Genomic DNA, 19,848 nt, shown 5'->3' with positions numbered 1-19,848 from the left:
TCTCAACATCCGTACCCTGGAGCGAGGGAGAAATCCACTGTGACCATTGGGCTAACAGAAAGGGGGAGATGAGTCCCTCTTCTTCAAGAGCAGCATGAGCAAGGTGAGACCAGGCCTGCTCTTCTCAATCCCTGCAACAGTGCCCAGCACACAGCAGGAGCTCAGTACCCAGTCTGCGGGGCTCCACAGACCCTGGGCGGGTGGGAGTCTCTCGGGGTGATAGAGGGGCATCTGGCCAGCCACACTCCCTCATGCGGCAAGCAGAGCCAATCCACTCTGGCCCTGTTCATCTCATGAAAAGAGCAACAGAGCTTGGGTTAGGAGACAGAGGAGGGTCAGACCACAGACAGCACCATGGCCTTCCACATAAAGTCCACATCTCCTCACATGGCCCAGAGCCTTTCCTGCCCAGCCCTGCCTGCCTCTCAAGGATTGTGGGCAGCCACACCCCATATGCATCCTGCAGGTTATGGATGAACATTGTGCCATTTCGCTACCTGGGCATGCACGATCCTTTTTTTCCCTTAAGGTTGATTATTTCACTTCATTTAGCAAACGATCACACTCTGAGCCCCACCAAACTGCTCCTCCAGCCTTACTCGAGGGTCTGCCTCAGGAAGAAGCTCAGAGGGCAACCAGGAAGGCCCAGGTTCCCCAGGCAGCCTCCTCCTCTACCAACACACACTGCACAGCACAGAACAAAATATAGCTTGCATCCTCAGGCACCCTTCCCAAGGTGGTTGCGGGGGGACCCTCCAGTGTTCAAGAGCTGCCTGCCGAGGCCACTCCACACAGACTCCTCACCGCTCCTGAGATGCCATGAGCATCACATGCACACATACATGCATGCACCCACGCAAGTTGGCGATCTACCCTGACAAACCCCTACTGGCCCTCACAGTATCACATCTTCCAGGAAGCCCTCCTGGATCCCCGGGACAGCTGTCCTGAGATGAGCCTTCCCGACCCGTCACAACAACTACTATAACATCACTGCTGATTTCCTGTCTGTTTCCCTCACCAGATCAGCTCCCTGCCATCCTCAGTGTCTAATTTCTGACACATAATAAGTGCCCAGCAAATAAATACTTTTTGATTGATTTTTTTAAGTGAGTGTATCATGCAGATATAGGAGCTCCTGCTCTGTAAAATGGAGATGAACTATTTATTTCACGAGGGTTACACAGAGATTAGACTCCATTTGTCACAGGGCTTATTAAATGGAAAATGCTAAACAAATGTTAACTATTAATATTCAAGATGAGGGAAAAACAAGTAACCTGTCAAAAATCAGAGGACATCAGACATAGGAAGAGACTCCCATTCTTCTTCATGACAAAATGTAGTCAGGCTACAAGAATGTCAGGCCGAGTCTGTGCGATCCTCAAGCTTAAATTCTTCAAAAGAAGATTCTCCCATTATGGAGCTTGTCCTATTCTATCTACCTAAATATTAAGATATGAGAACATAGCTAATATGAAAATAAAGGAGCTTGCATTCTCCGAGCCTCTGTCAACCAAGTGCAACAACTTGACGGCCAGACGTACATCTTGCAGGTCAGGATAGCAGAGAGAGACTAGACATTTGTCCCAGATTACCCACATGGCATGAATGAGAGTATGGGAAAACCCCCTCCATGGCCCTCTCCCTGCACTTGGCCCTGCTCCTCCTCACAGTGTGAGCTGAGGCCTCCCCAGGATGTACACTCCAGGCCCTCGAGTATTGTCTCCTGCATCGGTGTTCTGGGAGGCACATGGGTCAGGGCGGGGGCTGTGCCCTCGGCACCACTTTGCCCTCCGCTCCTCCGTGCTCAGACTCCTGTCTCCTCCTGTCCGGGCCCCAGACCCCTAAGTATCTGGAGGCAAGTATCTGTTCAAAATCAACCTTGTCATCTGCACAAGGAAAGCGATGCTGGAGAGTCCCTTTAAGAGCATGTCATGAATATTTAATACACACCCCAAAAGCTATGTGAGGTCTCCAGTGCTGCAGCTCCCTCCTCCCAGAGCACAAAGGCTGGGGCTTCTATACTCCACGTGGCTTGGGAGGGAGAGCGTGGAGGACAGGGATGCTAAAGCCCCCAAGCCAACCGTGGGTCAGGTTATTCACCGTGTCTCATTCCCACCCAGCTGGTCTCAATTCTTTGCACTGCCCCGCACCCTATGTTGTTAGCATTTCCCAATCACACTGACATCATCCTGTGATGTCTAACCCCAGCTCCCTCCATCTCCCTTCATCCAGTGATGGGTTCTTGCCAGCGCCACCAGGTCACACAGTGCCTGCTCACCCACCCTGCTGCCTCCCCTCCTCACTCACACCTACTCTCAGCGTCTGGTCCATGAACCTATCCCCTGTGATTCCGTAATACACTAGAATTGGGTTTACACTGAAGGCAGGAGAGGAGGGGGAAGGAGAGAGAGGAGAGGCATTTCTGCCATCCTACTGCCCTCTCATGGAATCATGAGCAAAGTGACTGTGGACAGCACAGAGAAAGGGTAGAACAAACCAAGGCAGGAGACGTCCATCTAGGGCTACCTAGGATGCCCGGAAGTGGGAAGAAATGGGTAGCTCAGAGGATCCAAGGTCTATAAACAGGGACAGGAGCCATTTTCAGAGGTGTGGTCCAAGCAGCGGCAGCTGTGTCTATCCTAAAACTGCTGTTCATCCCCAACACTGACCTTCCCCACCAGGGAAAGCCCTAGTTCCTACCGGGGGTTAGAACACAGGAACCCAACACTCCATGTGACAGAAAGAATGAGATCTACTGGGATGCTAGAGACATGGGTGGGAGGTGTATTTAACACCTCCCACTCTAGACATTTCCCCCCATCACACTGGGTTGTCTATTTATACTAAAGAGGTTATAAAAAAAATGTTTAAAAGCTCCCACTCCCCCCAAAGAAGCACATAATCCTCAGAATGGAAGCTTTTGGAAATCCAGGACAGGTCAAAGAAGTTCCCTTTTTTGTTGACATCTGTAATCCATTATGAAGTAAAAATTAACTCAGAGTCAGAGTGCATTATGATTGATCCACGGTGGGATCTTCAACCCCCAAGCTGACAGCAGGGGATAAGTATACACCCTACCCAGGACCTGGAACAGCACAACACAACCCTCAGGGACGCCCCCTTGTCCCAGAAGGGCTCACTCTCCTTCATTCTCTCAACTGCTCAGCAAAACACACCTCATCCTTCCTAGGCTCCAGGCAGTGGCGGGTACAGAACATACACACATGAATAGGGCCGGATCTCTATTCTTAGTTTGTTCCCACTTTCTCCTTTCTCTGAGAGCCAGGTAAGTCCTCCTGATGCCCATTCTTGCTTATGGTCATCCCTCTAGGCTCCAAACCCGAGCTGCTGATCACATTGGCAGGATAAGGTCTTAATGGCAGATGAGAAGAAACAGAGTTGTCATTTCAGGGACCCAAGCACACTGAAGGCTTTGCAGACAGTGCAAATAGACCAGGCCCTGCTCACAAGGAACAGTTTCAAAGTAGACACAGATCAGGTTGATGATAAAAATGGGGGATTCAGGAAAACAGTGTCACATTTCGCAGAAAGTATTAAAGTCACAACCAAAGCATATCTGATCATGCACCACCAAAAATGTGGACAGTTTCTGGGGTAATGGACGAAGTACAACAGTAAAACTTAGTCTGCCCACTGGTGAGAGCTGGACCACCTACAACTCAGGGGCTGTGTCGGCCAGGATCTGTGACCCCCGCCCGATGAGACATTTAACCCTGGCTCTTGGGGTGAGCAGAAGACCAAGAAGAGTCAAGAAACAACACGCGGGGGATCCCTGGGTGGTGCAGCGGTTTAGCGCCTGCCTTTGGCCCAGGGCACGATCCTGGAAACCCTGGATCAAATCCCACGTCGGGCTCCCGGTGCATGGAGCCTGCTTCTCCCTCTGCCTATGTCTCTGTCTCTCTCTCTCTCTACCTGTGTGACTATCATAAATAAATAAAAGCTTAAAAAAATTCTCTAAAAAAAAAAAAAAAGAAAAGAAAAGAAACAACACACGGATCATAAGAGATAAGAACACAGGAAGAGATAATAAGGAAACAAACTTAAATCTATGATACAGGAACTAAAGTTTTACTGGTCAGCTTCAAGATCATTCTAATAAAACATAAGTGACTGGTTTCAGTTCAAAGTGTTTCTTTTTTTTTTTTTTTAAAGATTTTATTTATTTATCCATGAGAGACAGACAGAGAGAGAGAGAGAGAGAGGCAGAGACACACAGGTAGGGGGAAAAGCAGGCTCCATGCAGGGAGCCCGATGTGGGACTCGATCCCGGGACTCCAGGATCATGCCCCGGGCCGAAGGCAGGCATCAAACCGCTGAGCCACCCAGGCGTCCCAGTTCGAAGAGTTTCAAGTGTGTGAAAGAATTTTATATTCGAATAGACTTATGGAAAGTTTAATTCAGCTTGCAATCAGTATTTAAAAGTTTGTGGAAATCTGAGTGGCTGATGTCATGATTCACTAGTGTATGAATACCATGGGAATATTGAGAGAAATCTTAATTGCTAGAAACTAATAAACTGGACGTTAGACAAAGGACACACTGTAAGGGAATGTTCCTTTTCAAGTAGAAAGCCACACTGGGGGTTTGTAGGTATTACAACACCACGATGAGTTCTGGATTTTGTTTGTTTTAAGAACATTCTGGTGGTGATGAAGGACAGACGGGGCGGGGGGGCGGGGGGAGACAGAGATTAGAAGTGACAGGACTACCGTGGGGAGAGTCTGGAAGCTATTCCCATCCACAGTCTGCACTTCCCAGGCCCTGCGCCTTTGCTCAAGCTGTTCACTTACTTAAAATATCCCTCACACCCCCATGCCTAAAACTTACCTACTCTTTAAGAGCCAGGTCAAATGTCATCTCTTTTGAGTTTTTCCTGATCTCCAGGCAAGTAATTTCCTCCCGCTCAGAGCTCCCCTAGGCCAGGCACCTGTGCCAGAGTCTTTGCACAAACTGCCCTGCTTTACAGTTTCCTAGGGAGTCATTTACTCCACACTGAGCACTCACCAAACACCAAGTACCTGGTGTCTCTCTCCAGCTGTAAACTCCGTGAGGCCAGCCTAAAGCCATCTTACCAAAATCTGTATCTCCACACGTGGCCCACCATTCGACAACTGGTAAGACTCTCGGTGTCACACCTCAGTTAAAAACCTCTGATGGCTCCCAGTGCCTGGGTACCCCTAATGCAGACTCCTCAGCTGGCACCAAGGGCGTCCGGGATCCAGCCCAAGCTACCTCCACAGACCGTCCCCCACTCATCTCCCACACGTGCTCTACGCGCCAGCCAAGGGGGATGCCGTCACCTTCCCCAAACTTACTCTGCACCCTCTGCCTCTGCCTGTGCAGGGCCCCGCGTATGAGCCTCTCTCCCCCCACTCACCTCTGCCCGGCCAGTCCTGCCCACCGTCCTTCCTGGGTCCCCTCACATGGCAGTTTCTCAACAGAACCCTGCCTGGTTGATCTGCATAGCTTGGAGGCCCCATATTCTCTCTGCTGCGGCGCTCCAGCTCACCTCCCTCACAGCCTCACTGCATTCTATTCTGTTTTCCAGGAAGGTAAGCCTCTCTTCTGTGAGGCCACAAACCCTCAGGAGGCAGTAATCACATCTCACTCAGGCTTGCATGACCTAGAGCTAAACGCCTCACATAGAAACGTCCAATTACTGGTGGCCGTCTGGCAGATGAGCAGATGAACAGATTCCTAGTCCTCTTTTGTGTTTCCCCAAACCCCAGAAATCCCATCTAGACAGCACTGGGGCAAGACAGTTCTCTTCCCAAATCTGCATCCCACAAGGAGAAAAGCTTAAAAAGGAAGGATAGAGCAGGATAGAGGCATATGCTCTTACCTCATACTCAAAGTCAGCCCCCAGTGCCCCAATGTCCAGGTGTAGGTTCTTAAGAAGTTCGCTTGAACTGCGGACACTCTGAAAACAAACATGATTACAGGTACTCAGCCCAAGAGGGCAAGAAGCTCCCTCCTGGTTATGCTTTCTGGGACAGACCTAGAAAGCACATAGATTAGGCAAGAAATGAAGCTGTGGGCTAGAAAACCATTCTACTCATTTTTAAAGCAGCACAGAGTTTGGCCAAAAGGAGGCAACAACCCAAGTGTCCATCTACAGACGAATAGCTAAATAAAATGCGATATATTCATATAATGGATTATTCAGCCATACATATATAACATGATGATCCCGGAAAACATGCTATGTAAAAGAAGGTACACGTAAAATGGCAAATATTGTATGATTCCACTTATATGAAATATCCAGAATAGGCATATTCAAAGACAGAACATAGAATACAAGAGACCAGAGACTGGGGAGAGGGGTGACTGGGGGAGTTACTGTTTAATGGGTACAGAATTTCTATTCGGGATTACAAGCAAGTTCTGGAGACCGATAGTGGTGATGACTGTACAACACTGTAAAGTTAATAAGGTCACCAAATTGCATGCTTAAAAGTAGTTAAAATGGTAGCTTGCACATTATATATATTTGGCCACAATAAAATAATTCTCTTTAAATAACACAAAGGGTTTCCAGGCCAGAAAGAGGATTCATCATTACCTGATTGTCACTCTCTGCCTCATCCTCCTCATTGGTCTCCTCCCCTAAAGCCAAGAGGCTGAGAGCATTCTTGTCCTCATTGATGGAACCCAAGAGACCCTTTAAATAAGCAGAAGTCTTGAGACCCTGTGAAGGCTCCAAAGTAGAGAAGGAAAGTCAAGGGACGTGCTAGAAAGACCTACAGAATGCTTTCCCCACTCTCTTTGGATGTCTCCCAGTGCAAGTCTCCCACAACCAAGAAGCTGACCCCAACAACCCCAGCTCACAGCGATCCCTCCCTTCCTGACTCTGCCCCAGTTGCAAGGACTGGGAAATTAATACTGCAGCACCCCTCTCCCCCAGCGTGGGTCTAACCTAACCTCCACAGCCAAGAGTCCACATTTGCACCACACAAGTGTGATTTGCTTTCCCAACTTCCCAATTAGCCTATGAACTCTGAGGACTCGGCCCATGGCCTCTCTTTCTTATCTATGGGCCTCAGTTCCTAGCATGGCACAGTCTCTGTAGACCCCATAGTAACTAAATACACGGACCGCAAGAGAAACCATTTACCAGTGTGACTTCTCCGAGCTGACCAGACTCCACTGAGCTCTCCAGGTTCACATTTTGAGATCCTCGAAGAGCAGAGGCCGGGACATCCACAAGGCCTCGTAAGGGAGCCAGGCCCCCAGGAGGGACGTGGACTGCAGCTAATGAGGAGCCCAGGACCTGGGCAACACAAAACATCTTGTTACAAACCCAAGAAACCACATGGCTCTCAGAGTGCCAGAGACAGATATAAAAATAAAACATCTAAATCCTGCCCGCTCAAATTTAAACCACCTCCGTTCGGAGGCTGCTAATGAAACACAACATCCAGAAATTACCATTGTGCCAACTGTGTGAGAAATCACAGGCTGGCTTGCTGATTCTCCTAACTCCGCTGCTAGTGCACAGCCAACGGTTCCCTCACATCTGGCAGATGCTGCAGAGGGTTCTGCTCCCCTTTCAGAAGCCACATAGGAAGTAGGGGGGCAGAGGGAGGGCAGAGACAAAAGCCTCATCTACCAGAATGAGAAGTCTCAATAGATGAAGTTAAAACTGATGAACCAAGAAAAAGCAGTCTAAGCATATTATTTACAAATATGGAAGCACACCAGAAGAAAGCAGTTGCCTCTGGGGAGGGGTACACACACCAGAGACCTTCTGTATTTCATTATACGCCCTTTGGTACTATTTGACTTTGTTCAATATTGGCATGTACTACGTTAATCAAAATACATATCAACTCTGAAAAAAGTACATGGGGGTGCCTGGGTAGATCGGTTAAGTGTTGGCTTATGTCATGATCTCAGGATCCTCAGATCAAGCCCCTTGTCCAGCTCTATGCTCAGTGGGGACCCTGCTTCTCCTTCTCCCTCAGCCCCTCTCCCCGGCTCATGCTCTCTCTCTCTCTCCCTCTCTCAAATAAATACATAAGATCTTTAAAAAAAAAAAAATACATGAACAACAAAAGAACTCTCTTTCCCTTCCTCTGCTGACAAGAAAGGTAGCTGAATGGAGCCTTGCCCAGAGGACTGACCAGCTTCCCTGTTCTGTTCTCACGCTGGCCAGATGAAGGCTGCAGGCTAGGGAGCACGGGAAAAGAAATCAGGCTGGGAGTCAGAATTTGTGAGACTCTTGCTCATTCACAGACACCCTGGATTCTCAGTTTACTCCAAGACGGAGATGATGGGCGCCTTGCCACTTCAGAAAGCTTGTTGGGAAGTTCTAAAGAGACAATAAACGTGAGGAGTCCAGGGCTACAACAGGAGGGATCCAGGGCTAGTGACATGGAGCGGCCGTTAGAGAGATTTACATTCCTATGGTCTGGGCCGAGCAGCAGGGACAAGGAAAATATTCTGGAGACAATTTACAATAAACTCTTTAAAATTCATTCCTCAAACTTAAAATGTATAAAATAACACGAAACCATTCCTCTCCAATCCCAAGGGGACTGGAGAGAGAATAGGGGACCCGGAGGAAGTGGGGCTGAGGACGTCCAGGAAGCCCACCGTCTGTCTCATCTACAGCCTGGGCTAAAGAGCCCAAACCACTGGGTGTTTTTTAAGATTTTATTTATTTATTCATGAGAGACACACAGAGAGAGAGGCAGAGACATAGGCAAAGGGAGAAGCAGGCTCCCTGTGAGGAGCCTAATGCAGGACTCTATCCCAAGACCCCGGGATCACAACCTGAGCCAAAAGCAGACACTCAGCCACTGAGCCACTCAGGCATCCCTATTGGGCAGATTCTGACCAGCAGGAGCAGGTAAGAGCAGGAAGGCAGAAAGGAGCAGGTAACCATCAGGGCTGAGCCTCTTCCGTGCCATCTCTCATTCCGCTCTCACAACGCCAGGCCACAGTCTCTACTGATGGAGATGGTGGAGATCAAGACCACAGCCCACAGTCACAGGGCCGCTAAGGGCAGGGGCACAGATATGGGACTGGACCCCAGGGCGATCTCAAAGCCAATATTTTATGCCACCTCTTGGTACCTTACAGCTTCTTTAAGGTAAACTAGGGGTATAATGGGAACAAATGGTCTGCTCCTCCTGACTTCAGCCCTCCCAACCAGGCCCAGCCTATGGGCAACTGAAACTCCTCCCACACTGTATTTATGGAAAAGTATGGACTCCTGATATGGCTAATTTGCAGATGTGCTAGGGCCTGGAGGGAGGGAGGGAGGCAGACATGCTGGGGGCCCTGCTCTCCCAGACCTTTACCAAATCAGCGGTCGGCAGGGAAATGACACATTCCCGGCTCCTAGCTGATCATCTTCTCTGGCTGGCCATTAATTCTGACTACAGGCTGTGCGTAGCCTTGTCCTTCCAAGGGGATAAACTTGCTGCCACTGGGCTAATTAAAACTTTCAGGATCATTGGCAGCTTATCCGATATTTATCATGCTATAGTAGTTATTAAAGCCAACAGAGAACCAGGACACGCCAGCAATTAGAAACCAGAGGAACAGCTGGGTAAAGACACAGCTGGGCGACAGCAAAAGAATAGCTAGGGAAATTCAGATTGACCCCTGTGGTCTCTGATCCAACTTGACTTCTTGTGAATGAATTGATGTGACTCTTTATAAGGGACAAAGAGGATCAGAATGACAAGGAAAGCACGATCTGCTGGCAAATCCCCATAGCAGAGGAAGTGAAGGTACAAACAAGCCTGACACAGTTTGGTCATGTGGCTTCTGGGAACCCCAGGAAGCAAGGAGCAGAAGTAGCTCACTGGATGGTAGAGAGATTCTGGGCTTCAGCCCCCCAGTGACCGTATTAGCTTTCCCCTTCTGTGTGATTCCAAGAAGGGGCTAAATTCAGAGCTCGTGAGGAGTGTGTCTACTTGGGAAGCCTCTGTCATTGGCTGATGGGAAAGGCTTCCCAAATCCTAGGAGAGTACCCAGATCCTGCAGGAGCACCAGGACAGTACCACCTTGCTCACCCTCAAAACTGACCATCTGCAAAGCCTGTGACCCACCACCCCCACCCCACTCTTGTGAACTAAGTCAGCTCCAGGGAAGGGAAGGCTAGATACCCTCACCTTGCAGGTGACAGTCACAAGAAACACAAAATACAGGTCAGCCCACAAGATGGCCAGCCTGGGTAGGTAAGGGATCAGCGGTTACCAGGGGAGAGCAAATAACAGGAAAGCAGGCCTGAGGGCTGAGTGAAGACCTCAGCTCACCCTGCTCCCTCCCTGCCAAGTCCAGTGAGGCCTGCAGGCCATACTCGCTAGGAAGCCTACCTGGTTGAGAAGCTGCAGCATGCCTGGCTCTGGAGCAAGCCCTCTGCTGGAACTCAGCTCGACTAGCCTCTGCCTGAAGGGACTGCTGCTTGGCTGGAAACAGGCTTGCTGAGAGGCCTCCTGCCCAGCAGAGGCAAGAGCCATCTCCTGAGGATGCTCCAGCATGTCCAGCCCCCACGCCAGAAACCTGGAGTCCCTCTCCATGGCTCTGACAGCCTCGTGCTCACCCTCACTAGACATCCTGGAAGATTCGGCCGCCATGCAACAGACCCTGTCGGCGATATCTTTACATGGTGTTTCCTGCATGCTCTCGGACAGCCCCAGGCCCTCCAGCCGCCTGGAGATCTTGGCCATCTGCAGGATGTGCCCGTAGAACCTCTTGCCCTCAGAGGAGTCTTCACTCTCGGACTGCTCATCAGCAGAGTTCTGCATGGGGAACAACTGGAGGCCTAGGAAGGGGCTGGAGCGCTGATCTCTGCACCTGGCACCTGACTCAGCCACGCCCTGCTCGGAGCCCTGAGAGTTCTGAAGGTCCCAAGGGAAGTTGTTCACCTCACCCAGGATCTGAGAGCCACGGTGGGAAGACAGACTGTAGCTCTCTAAGTCGGGCTCAGACCCACTAGGCTTCCTGTCTCCTTCAGAGGGCTCTAGAGACCCCCAGGGGCGTCTCTGCTCACTGGCAGGGAAGTCTCCAGGGGCACTCCCTGAAGGGGCATTCTGGGCTGGCTCTAATGCCAGCATATCCGGCGGTCTTAGGAAGCACTCCTGAGGCGGATCCTTAGCTGAGGCCCTGGGAGCCTCAGGGTCACTGGGTCCTGTCTCCTTGCAGCTCCCAGGGGGGACCTTGTTGACAAGCTTGGAGACCTGTCCCATCCACAGTCCTGGAGACTCTTTCCTCCTCCTCCCCCTGCCCACACTCCCACCTTCCCCAGAAACGCCCTGACAGCTCTGATCTTCAGCTGGGCCGCTATCTAACAAGAGCAGCTGGCTCTTCCTGGGAGTTGGTATATGGTCAGAGGAACACGAGGACCGGGAGGGGTTCTCCTTGTGGGATGAGGAGGGGAGGGGGCTCTGGCTCTTGTCTCCCTTGGGGCCAGTGGAGCCCCGTTTGGCCACATGGTGGCCATGCTGCTCCCCTTCTAGCTGTAAGCCCCTGATGGTTTCAGAAAGCTTTGAGTGGACAGAAGCCTGGCCTTCCAACATCTCCTGCCCATTCTGGAGGGGCCTGGTGTTCTCAGGGCCCAGCGTGCTAGGCTTCTGCTGTCTGGTCCTCAGCTCCAGCTCTTCTATTTCAGGGTCTGAAAACCCCAGGTAGATTTTCTCTGTTGGCTTCTGGGGTTTCCCCAGACCCTGCAGATCACACAATTCTGTCCTGCACTGGGCCAGGGCATTGCCTAAGGTTTTCTCCACGTCAGCAAAGATATGGTGGTTTTGAGAAGCTTGGCCTTTGGAGAGTGGCTGTAGCTTGCTGGGCAGGGTGCCCATGAGAGGCCAGGCGGTGTCACCCAGCTTGCAGGGGCTCTCCCCTTTCTTAAAGGAGCCCTCGCTTCTAGCCTGCATCTCTTGGTCTAGGTCCAGATCAGCAAGCCCAGGTGCTAGGAGAAGGGATGGGCGGCAGAGAAAGGAGGAAGAATGCAGAAGTCCCTGTTCAGGCTGTGTTTCCTAGACAGGTATATAAACATGCAGAGAAAACTAAGCCAAAGCACTTCTAATTTATACTTGCTACCTCAGCCCTTGGCAAGCCCTTAACAGAAACCCACCCTCCCTTTAAAGTAAAACACAAACCAAGAGGGGAAAACAAAAAAAGCTAAAAAACTCCCTTGGGCTTAATTGTTTGTGGGCCCTAGTTTCCTTATCTTTAAAGAGGAGGCTAGACTTGATCAAGGGCTTACCCCCCTGCTTCATGGAACCCTCAGGTCAGTTCCACATGGGACCCCAGAGGCCACTGTAGTGTACATGTAGTGGGAAAAAGGGTACCACAGAGACCTACACCCTGAGGCTGACTTTTCCTTGATATGCTAGACATCCACGGAGGAACTAATTGGCAGACAGGGCTTCACTACTAACAAAGATCTGAATCACCAACCAGGTCATCCCTAAGATATCATCAGGCTCTCAGTTCTGTGATTGGCTAATCTTATAAAATCCAAAGTCTTACCAAAGATCACCAGAAACTAAGAAGGGAGAGAAGGGAAACATGGCCAGTGAGCTGAGCTCTGGGAATTCCATCTAGGTCTTCTAGCAAAAACGTGAAATGGTATTGCTCAAGAGAGGTCCACACAGTCAGAGGATATTGGGTCTAGAAAAAACCCTAAAAGATAAACCTCAGCCTGCAAACATTCACGCTAAGTTCCAGCTGGTCTATGCATGCACACCTCCAGAGATTCCAAGCCACCTGAGCCCAGGTCACCCACCTGGCTCAGATCTGCCCTCTAGACAAAGCCGGTTCTGAGGCACTGTCCTGAGCCCTGACATCCAGACTGGCAGCCCAAGGCTATCCAATCATCCTCAGCTCCTGAAACTACAAAAGAATCCTTTTAACAGGGAGCTCTGTGCTCTTGATCACACAGTCCAGGACTCTGTCACCCAACCATCCACCCTAGAACCCTTGTTTCTTTCCCTCTCTCACCTTTAAGTCATGCCAGAGCCTGCCCAGACACTTGTTATTATTTAAAGTAGTCTAGTAGTGAAAAGCCCATTATCCACCTTTGGCCTTCCAAACATGTAATGTTAGAAAATTCAACGTAATGTTAGAAAATTCAACCAATTTGCAAATTACCCATCCTCTTTTCTCTATCTGCAAGGATGGGTTTGTTATCTTGTTTCTTGGGACCATGAGTACTCAGTAATCAGTGGGAGAGGGGGAGGGAGGGAAGACTATCTGTAGAGCTGGTAAATGTGGAAAAAGATAAATTCACCAGCAACCATCCGATGCCTTGGGAAGGAAGGAAGGAAGGAAGGAAGGAAGGAAGGAAGGAAGGAAGGAAGGAAGGCAGGCAGGCGGAGGAAATCTTCACTGAGAAACAAGCACTAGACACTGGTGGGAAACACTATAGAGAGAAAACACAACAACTGGACAAATGAGAGGTTTGAAAAGACGTTCTTGGCACACACACCCTCCCCCCACCCCGGCAACTGGCCTGCATTCCCACGGGGTCTCCTCCTCCCCAGCATGCCCCAATGCCCCCCAACCCAGGTGAAGGATTCCCTGCCCTAGCAGAGCACTTGAGGAGAGCCTGGGCCTCACGTCGGTATGGCTTCAAGTCTTATCTTCTCTACCTATACATTCAGGGCAATAATTCCATCCCTTAAGTTCAGACACACTGAAGGGACAAATAAAACAGTAAGGGGAAAGAGTGCTTTCAACCCTGAGTAAAAAAGCTACCCAAGATCAAGGTGATCACGCTGCCATCAAATTTCAATTACGCATCACCAGCCAAGGATACCAGCAAAAAAGACAATCCACGGGAGTGGATAAAGCCCAAAGCTTTCCTCTTTGGATCTGGAAGGCACTGGCATTCTGACAACTGAATTAGGGCTACAGCTGACATCTACAAATTTGCACCACACTGGGAAGGCCTGGCTCTGAAATGAAAGACGCTCTGCTCATCTGGGTTCTCTGTCAACTGTTCTCCATCCCCCACTCTCCAGAGGGGCAGATGGACTGCCGCGCAGCACCATGCTCAGCAGAGCGCTTTCACTCACTAATCCTACTACACGATATATGCTTCCCAAGGAAGAAAAAAGGAATTGGTTAGGGGCAGTCAAAACTTCAAGAAGCTCAAAGGAAAATTTGCCAGAAGACAGGCATAACTAAGGTGACGTACTATGAAGAAATCACTGTGGTATTGGTGCTGTCCTTAACTTCTAGCTAGAAACACCTAGAGGCTCCTAACATCCCCCTCAGGTTTCAGCCCTGATCTCTCTGGGAGCTGGCATCCATGGACTCACCAGTGGGCTTTTGGAGGTCTCTTTGTCCTTCTTGTCTTTCTTTTCCTTTTTCTTTTTCTTGTCTTTCTTCTTGATGGCTGCAGGAGTTGACAGCTTCCCCCGCTCTTGAATCACCAAGTTCCGATAGTGCTCATCACATGGATGGTCCCACATGGACTGCCCGTTGGCAAAGTTGAAATAGTAAATATCACCTGTGATGTCCTGGCTGCGGAGAGCAGAGGTCAGGCATTAGTCCCTGATCAGGTCCACAGCTACTTAAGGAAAAAAAAGAGCAGAGAAATGGCCGAGAGATGGAGAAGAAGGAAGAACAGCATGAGAGGGGCAGAAGGAGAGAGAAGAAGGAAGATCAGGAGGACACAGGGAGGATTAACCCAGAATGGAAGGGTACCGTGTGGCTAAGATAGGAGTTAACTTAGAACAAAGGATTGGGATACTGAAGGACTTCTCAAGAAAAATTCCTGGGAATTCATGCTAGACTGGAGTACAAATAAATTTGGTTTCAGATGGATAAATACAGATGCTATGGGATCTTGGAGATAGATTCTAGGATTGACCTTGCTTAATATTTTTATAAAGGGGGATCCCTGGGTGGTGCAGCGGTTTGGCGCCTGCCTTTGGCCCAGGGCGCGATCCTGGAGGCCCGGGATCGAGTCCCACGTCGGGCTCCCGGTGGATGGAGCCTGCTTCTCTCTCTGCCTCTCTCTCTCTCTCTCTCTCTCTCTCTCTCTGGCTATCATAAATAAATAAAGAAAGAAAAATATAAAAAAAATATTTTTATAAAGGGTGTAAGGAGGAAAGACGCTTTGTTTTTGCAAAAGCTCTGGTTTTGCAGAAGATATTTGTATACCCATGTTCACAGTGGCATTAATCAGAACAGCCAAAGGGTGCTAACAGGCCAAATGTCCATTGACAAACAGATAAATAAACAAAATGTAGCAGAAACATACAGTAGGATTCTATTCCACCTTGAAAAGCAATGAGGTACTAACACAGGCTACAACACAGATGAACCCTACAGACATTATACTAAGTAAAAATAAGCCAGACACAAAAGGATGAATACTATGAGTCCATTGATAACAATCTAGAATAGGTTAATTACAGAGGCAGAAAGTAGGTCAGAGGTTACCCCAAGCTGGGGGGAAGGGAGAGGAGGGGGCACAGACTTTTAGTTTAGGAAGCTGAACAAGTTCTGGAACTGGGTGGTGGGGATACTTGAACACTGTGAATGTGCTTCATGCTGCTGAACTGTATATCCCAAAATGGTTACAACAGCACATTTTATGTTATGTATGTTTTAGTGGAAAAAAAAAAAAAAACCTTACAAAAAATGTTTAATTTCAGTGTGATAAAAGAAAGTGTATAGAAAATGAAGAGAGAGGAGACTGGGAGAAAATAATAGAAACAGTAGTATAAGATTAATATACAGACAAAAATCAGAGTTCTCAACAAAAATAAAAAGATAAGTCCCCAGCAGACAAAACGGCAAAGGATATAAGCAAGCAAATGGCCAACAGATGGCTGGCTCAACTCAATGTAACGATTTGAGAAATGCAAATTCAAACAATCAGGTATAATTTCCTGCCCTTGGATTGACAATTTTCTTGATTTTGATCATTTCCAGGGAGTTGATAATATTTTAATTGATAATATTTTTAAATGAACAACCACATGTACTATTACTGGAGGGACTGTTAAACTGTTAACGGAAAGCAATTTGGGATTAACAATATTTAAAATCTGCACCTCTTTTTAACACATTGATTCAAATTCTAGAAATTTTTTCTCAAGACACACATACAAAATCTCAGGCAATGTGCTTAACCAAACTGAAGGAAACATTGGACCTCTCCTCACCTAGTGCCAAATTCTCAGATGCCAGAAACAGAAAGAAAACGTAACGCCTGATTAGTAAGTGTGAGAACTGACAGGTCAAGGTTGGTGTCTGACCTGGATGGAGCCCCTCCAAACCTGGGTTTTAATGCCAATTGACAGACACAAAAGATGGCCTTAGGCCTTCACGCATCTGGAAACTAGGAAGAAGGGATGCCTAGATGGCGGTTGAGCATCTGTCTTTGGCCCAGGGCGTGATCCTGGAGTCCGGGGATCGAGTCCCACGTCGGGTTTCCTGTATGAAGCCCGCTTCTCCCTCTGACTGTGTCTCTGCCTCTCTCTCTCTCTCTCTGTTTTTCATGAATAAATAAAACCTTAAAAAAAAAAAAAAGGAAAAGAAACTAGGAATGAGACCCTTGTCTATCACTTGGCCCTTAAGGCTGCTCACCCCATGAATGGAAAAACCTAGTGGGACAAGGAAGCATGTCACCCAGTCTAGGCAGGCAAAATCAAATTTCATGAAAAATTAAAACACCAAGACACACGTAGACATAGAGTCCAAATTATGGTAAGGAAGTCCCACCCCATAAAATTAATGTAAAAATTTAGTACTAAACCCACCGAAAAATCCTTGGCACAAGTTACTGTAAAGTCACTCAACAACCTAGGAATAAAACATAGAAAATAACTCTACAGAAGATGGATTCACAAAACTCACAATAAATAATTAACAAACCCCATGGGGAAACAGTTCACCGTGAAAGGAAATCAGTGCCAGTGAAGAGAAGCATTAGCACACAAGGAAACTTGGCATAGCAGAATAATCAAAAGAAGACTAAAATTAACTACATCTAAAATTACTGTAGGGATAAAAAGAGTAGAATCCATAATGACAGAACAGAACTCAAAAAAAAAAAAACAGACATATTGAAAAGAACATAACAGAACTTGCTGGAATTGGTAGAATCATTAAATTAGGGGAGGTAAGGGGAATGAAGAGAGAGGAGTCTTCAAAGTAAGAAAGCACCCCAAATCCTGAACTTAGGAAATAAAAATAAATACATACCTGATATGCTATAATGAAATTACAGAATACCAAAAATAAAAGTAAAATAAGAAAAACAGGGATGCCTGGGTGGCTCAGTGGTTGACCGTCTGCCTTTGGCTCAGGATGTGATCCCAGATCCTGAGATCGAGTTCCACCTGGGGCTCCCCGCAGGGAGCCTGCTTCTCCCTCTGCCTATGTCTCTGCCTCTCTCTCATGAATAAAAAATAAAATCTTTTAAAAAATAAAATAAAATAAAATAAAATAATAAAAACAATCAGAGGGAGGAAAGATTTACTTCCCACAAAGGAACAACAAACGAAACCAAGAAAACATATCTTATTAAGGAAAACCCGAAGTCAGAAGATAACAACAGTATATAATATTGGCCAAAGGCTATTCAAAGTCAACAGACAATTCTGTACTCAACTAACCTGTTGTTCAGAGTGAGACCAGACAAACGTGCCTAGAGACAAAGACATAAACACATCTAGCATGCTTGATATAAAGGACATTTGTAGAACCCTATACCCTAAAATTAGACTACATCCTTATCAAGAACATCCAGAACATTCATATAAACAGAATCACTTACTGAGCCAGAAACGAGGTATCAGCTTGTAACAAAAATGTGAATAGAATGGGAAATGAGTAATCAAAAAATACCCAAACTCTATCTACCTCATCCCCTTCAAACTTTAACTTTAGAACAAAGATACTTAACAAAATTTTAGAAAATCATAACTGATTATATATAATTATGACCAAGAATGTAAGGCCGGTTTAACATTTGAAAATCAATCAATACAATTCACCATATTAAGACCAAAATAGAAAAAAAAAAATCACATGATCTATCAATAGATCCAAAAACACATTTGGTAAAATCCTATACCCTTTCTGATTTAGACTCTCAGCAAGCCAGGAATTGAAGGGGACTTCCTCACCCTGACCAAGGACATTTACAAAAACCTACAGCTAACATCATACTCAATCCCTTAAGATCAGGAACAAAACAAACGTCCATTGTCACCATTGTCACCATTATTGGTGACAGTGCAGTAAGGAAAGAAATAAAAGTAAAAGGTATCCAGATTGGAAAAGAAGAGGTAAAAATGTCTCTTTTTGCAGAAGATGTAATCACATATGTAGGCTATCCTATGAAATCTACAAAACTATTAGAACTAACATACGTGGGGATCCCTGGGTGGCGCAGCGGTTTGGCGCCTGCCTTTGGCCCAGGGCGCGATCCTGGAGACCCGGGATCGAGTCCCACATCCGGCCCCCGGTGCATGGAGCCTGCTTCTCCCTCTGCCTGTGTCTCTGCCTCTCTCTCTCTCTCTGTATGACTATCGTAAATAAATAAAAATAAAAATAAAAATAAAAATAAAAGAACTAACATACGTGGGTAACCTGGGTGGCTCAGGTGATTGGGCATCTGACTCTTGATTTCAGCTCAGGTCATGATCTTGGGGTCCTGGGATTGAGCCCTGCCCCCCACCCCCAGCGCTCTGGGATCCTGATCAGCAGGCAGTCTACTTCTCTCCTTTCCCTCTTCTAACTCCTCCAGCTCACCTGTACGCCCAACAGCACACTCTCTCTCAAAGTGAATAAATCTTTTCTTCAAAGAACTGAAACATGAGTTTAGCAAGGTTGCCAGCTACAAGATCAATATACAAAAGCCAATTTTATTTCTATATAAAAGCAACAAGCAATAGGAAATTGAAATTTTAAAATATACCATTTACAGACACGTCAAAAATATCCACTACTTAGGAATAATTCTAACAAAATATGGGCAAAACATGTGCAGTAAAAACTCCAAAACATTTCTTTGATATAGTAAAGAACCACATAAATAAATGGAGACAGACTCCACTCAAGGGTTGGAAGACTCCATATAGTTATAAAGGTCAATCCTCCCTAAACTGATTTATAGATTTGGTATAATTCCAATCAAAATCTTAACAGGATTTTTCTTTTGTAGAAAATGACAAGCTGATTCTAAAATCCACATGGAAATGCAGAGGACCTACCATGCAACTTTGGAAGTGGAGAGCAAAGTTGGAGGATTTGCCCTAAATGATTTCAAGGCTTATAATAAAGGTACGGTAATCAAGACAGTATGTACAGTATTGGTGTTAATTAAGGTAGACAAACAGATCAATGGAAGAGAGCAGAGAAACCAGAACAGACCCACACATAGGGTCAATTTGGAAAAAGATCTAAACACCCTTCAATTTTAAGAGTGATTAAATAAATCTGGATTTTTTAAAATTATGGCACATCTATACATGGAAAAGTGTGTAGCTGATAAAAGGCTAATGTAGACCACAAGCTGACAGAGAAGAGCAACAAGTATATAGTAAGTACTTATGCTTAACAAACAAAACCATGTCTGTGGGGTGTGGCCTGTTTTAAAGGCCAGGAATTCACCAATTAATAGTAATTACTATTTACTCTTGTAAATAGTGATTAAAAGGTGATTAAAAGGGTAAAAGATGGGGCACCTGAGTGGCTCAGTGGTTGAGCATCTGCCTTTGGTTCAGGTTGTGATCCGGGGGTCCCAGGATCAGTCCCACATCAGGCTCCCTGCAGGGAGCCTGCTTCTCCCTCTGCCTATGTCTCTGCCTCTCTGTGTCTCTCATGAATAAAGAAAAA

At 47.1% G+C, this 19,848-nt stretch overlaps 1 protein-coding gene across 14 annotated transcripts in view; it reads right to left on the bottom strand.

Annotated features, from left to right (window-relative positions):
* Positions 1–19,848, bottom strand: part of CEP164 (centrosomal protein 164) — a 64,708-nt gene that overhangs the window by 31,816 nt on the left and 13,044 nt on the right. For 9 of the 14 annotated variants that reach the window (XM_055305937.1, XM_055305941.1, XM_055305944.1 and 6 more), the window contains 4 exons: positions 14,310–14,514; positions 7,145–7,300; positions 6,593–6,727; positions 5,870–5,947 (listed from right to left, as the gene is read on the bottom strand). In XM_055305937.1, the coding sequence (XP_055161912.1) occupies positions 5,870–5,947; positions 6,593–6,727; positions 7,145–7,300; positions 14,310–14,514 (574 nt within the window). Of the gene's footprint in view, positions 1–5,869; positions 5,948–6,592; positions 6,728–7,144; positions 7,301–14,309; positions 14,515–17,208; positions 17,358–19,848 lie in introns of those variants that run through there. The other 5 variants (XM_055305947.1, XM_055305940.1, XM_055305943.1 and 2 more) reach the window with 5 other exon arrangements.

The sequence above is a fragment of the Nyctereutes procyonoides genome, unplaced genomic scaffold (assembly GCF_905146905.1).
Source record: "Nyctereutes procyonoides isolate TBG_1078 unplaced genomic scaffold, NYPRO_anot_genome, whole genome shotgun sequence".
Classification (NCBI taxonomy): domain Eukaryota; kingdom Metazoa; phylum Chordata; class Mammalia; order Carnivora; family Canidae; genus Nyctereutes; species Nyctereutes procyonoides.
Note: the sequence above shows the minus strand (reverse complement) of the source record. Positions and strands in the feature narration are given on the sequence as shown.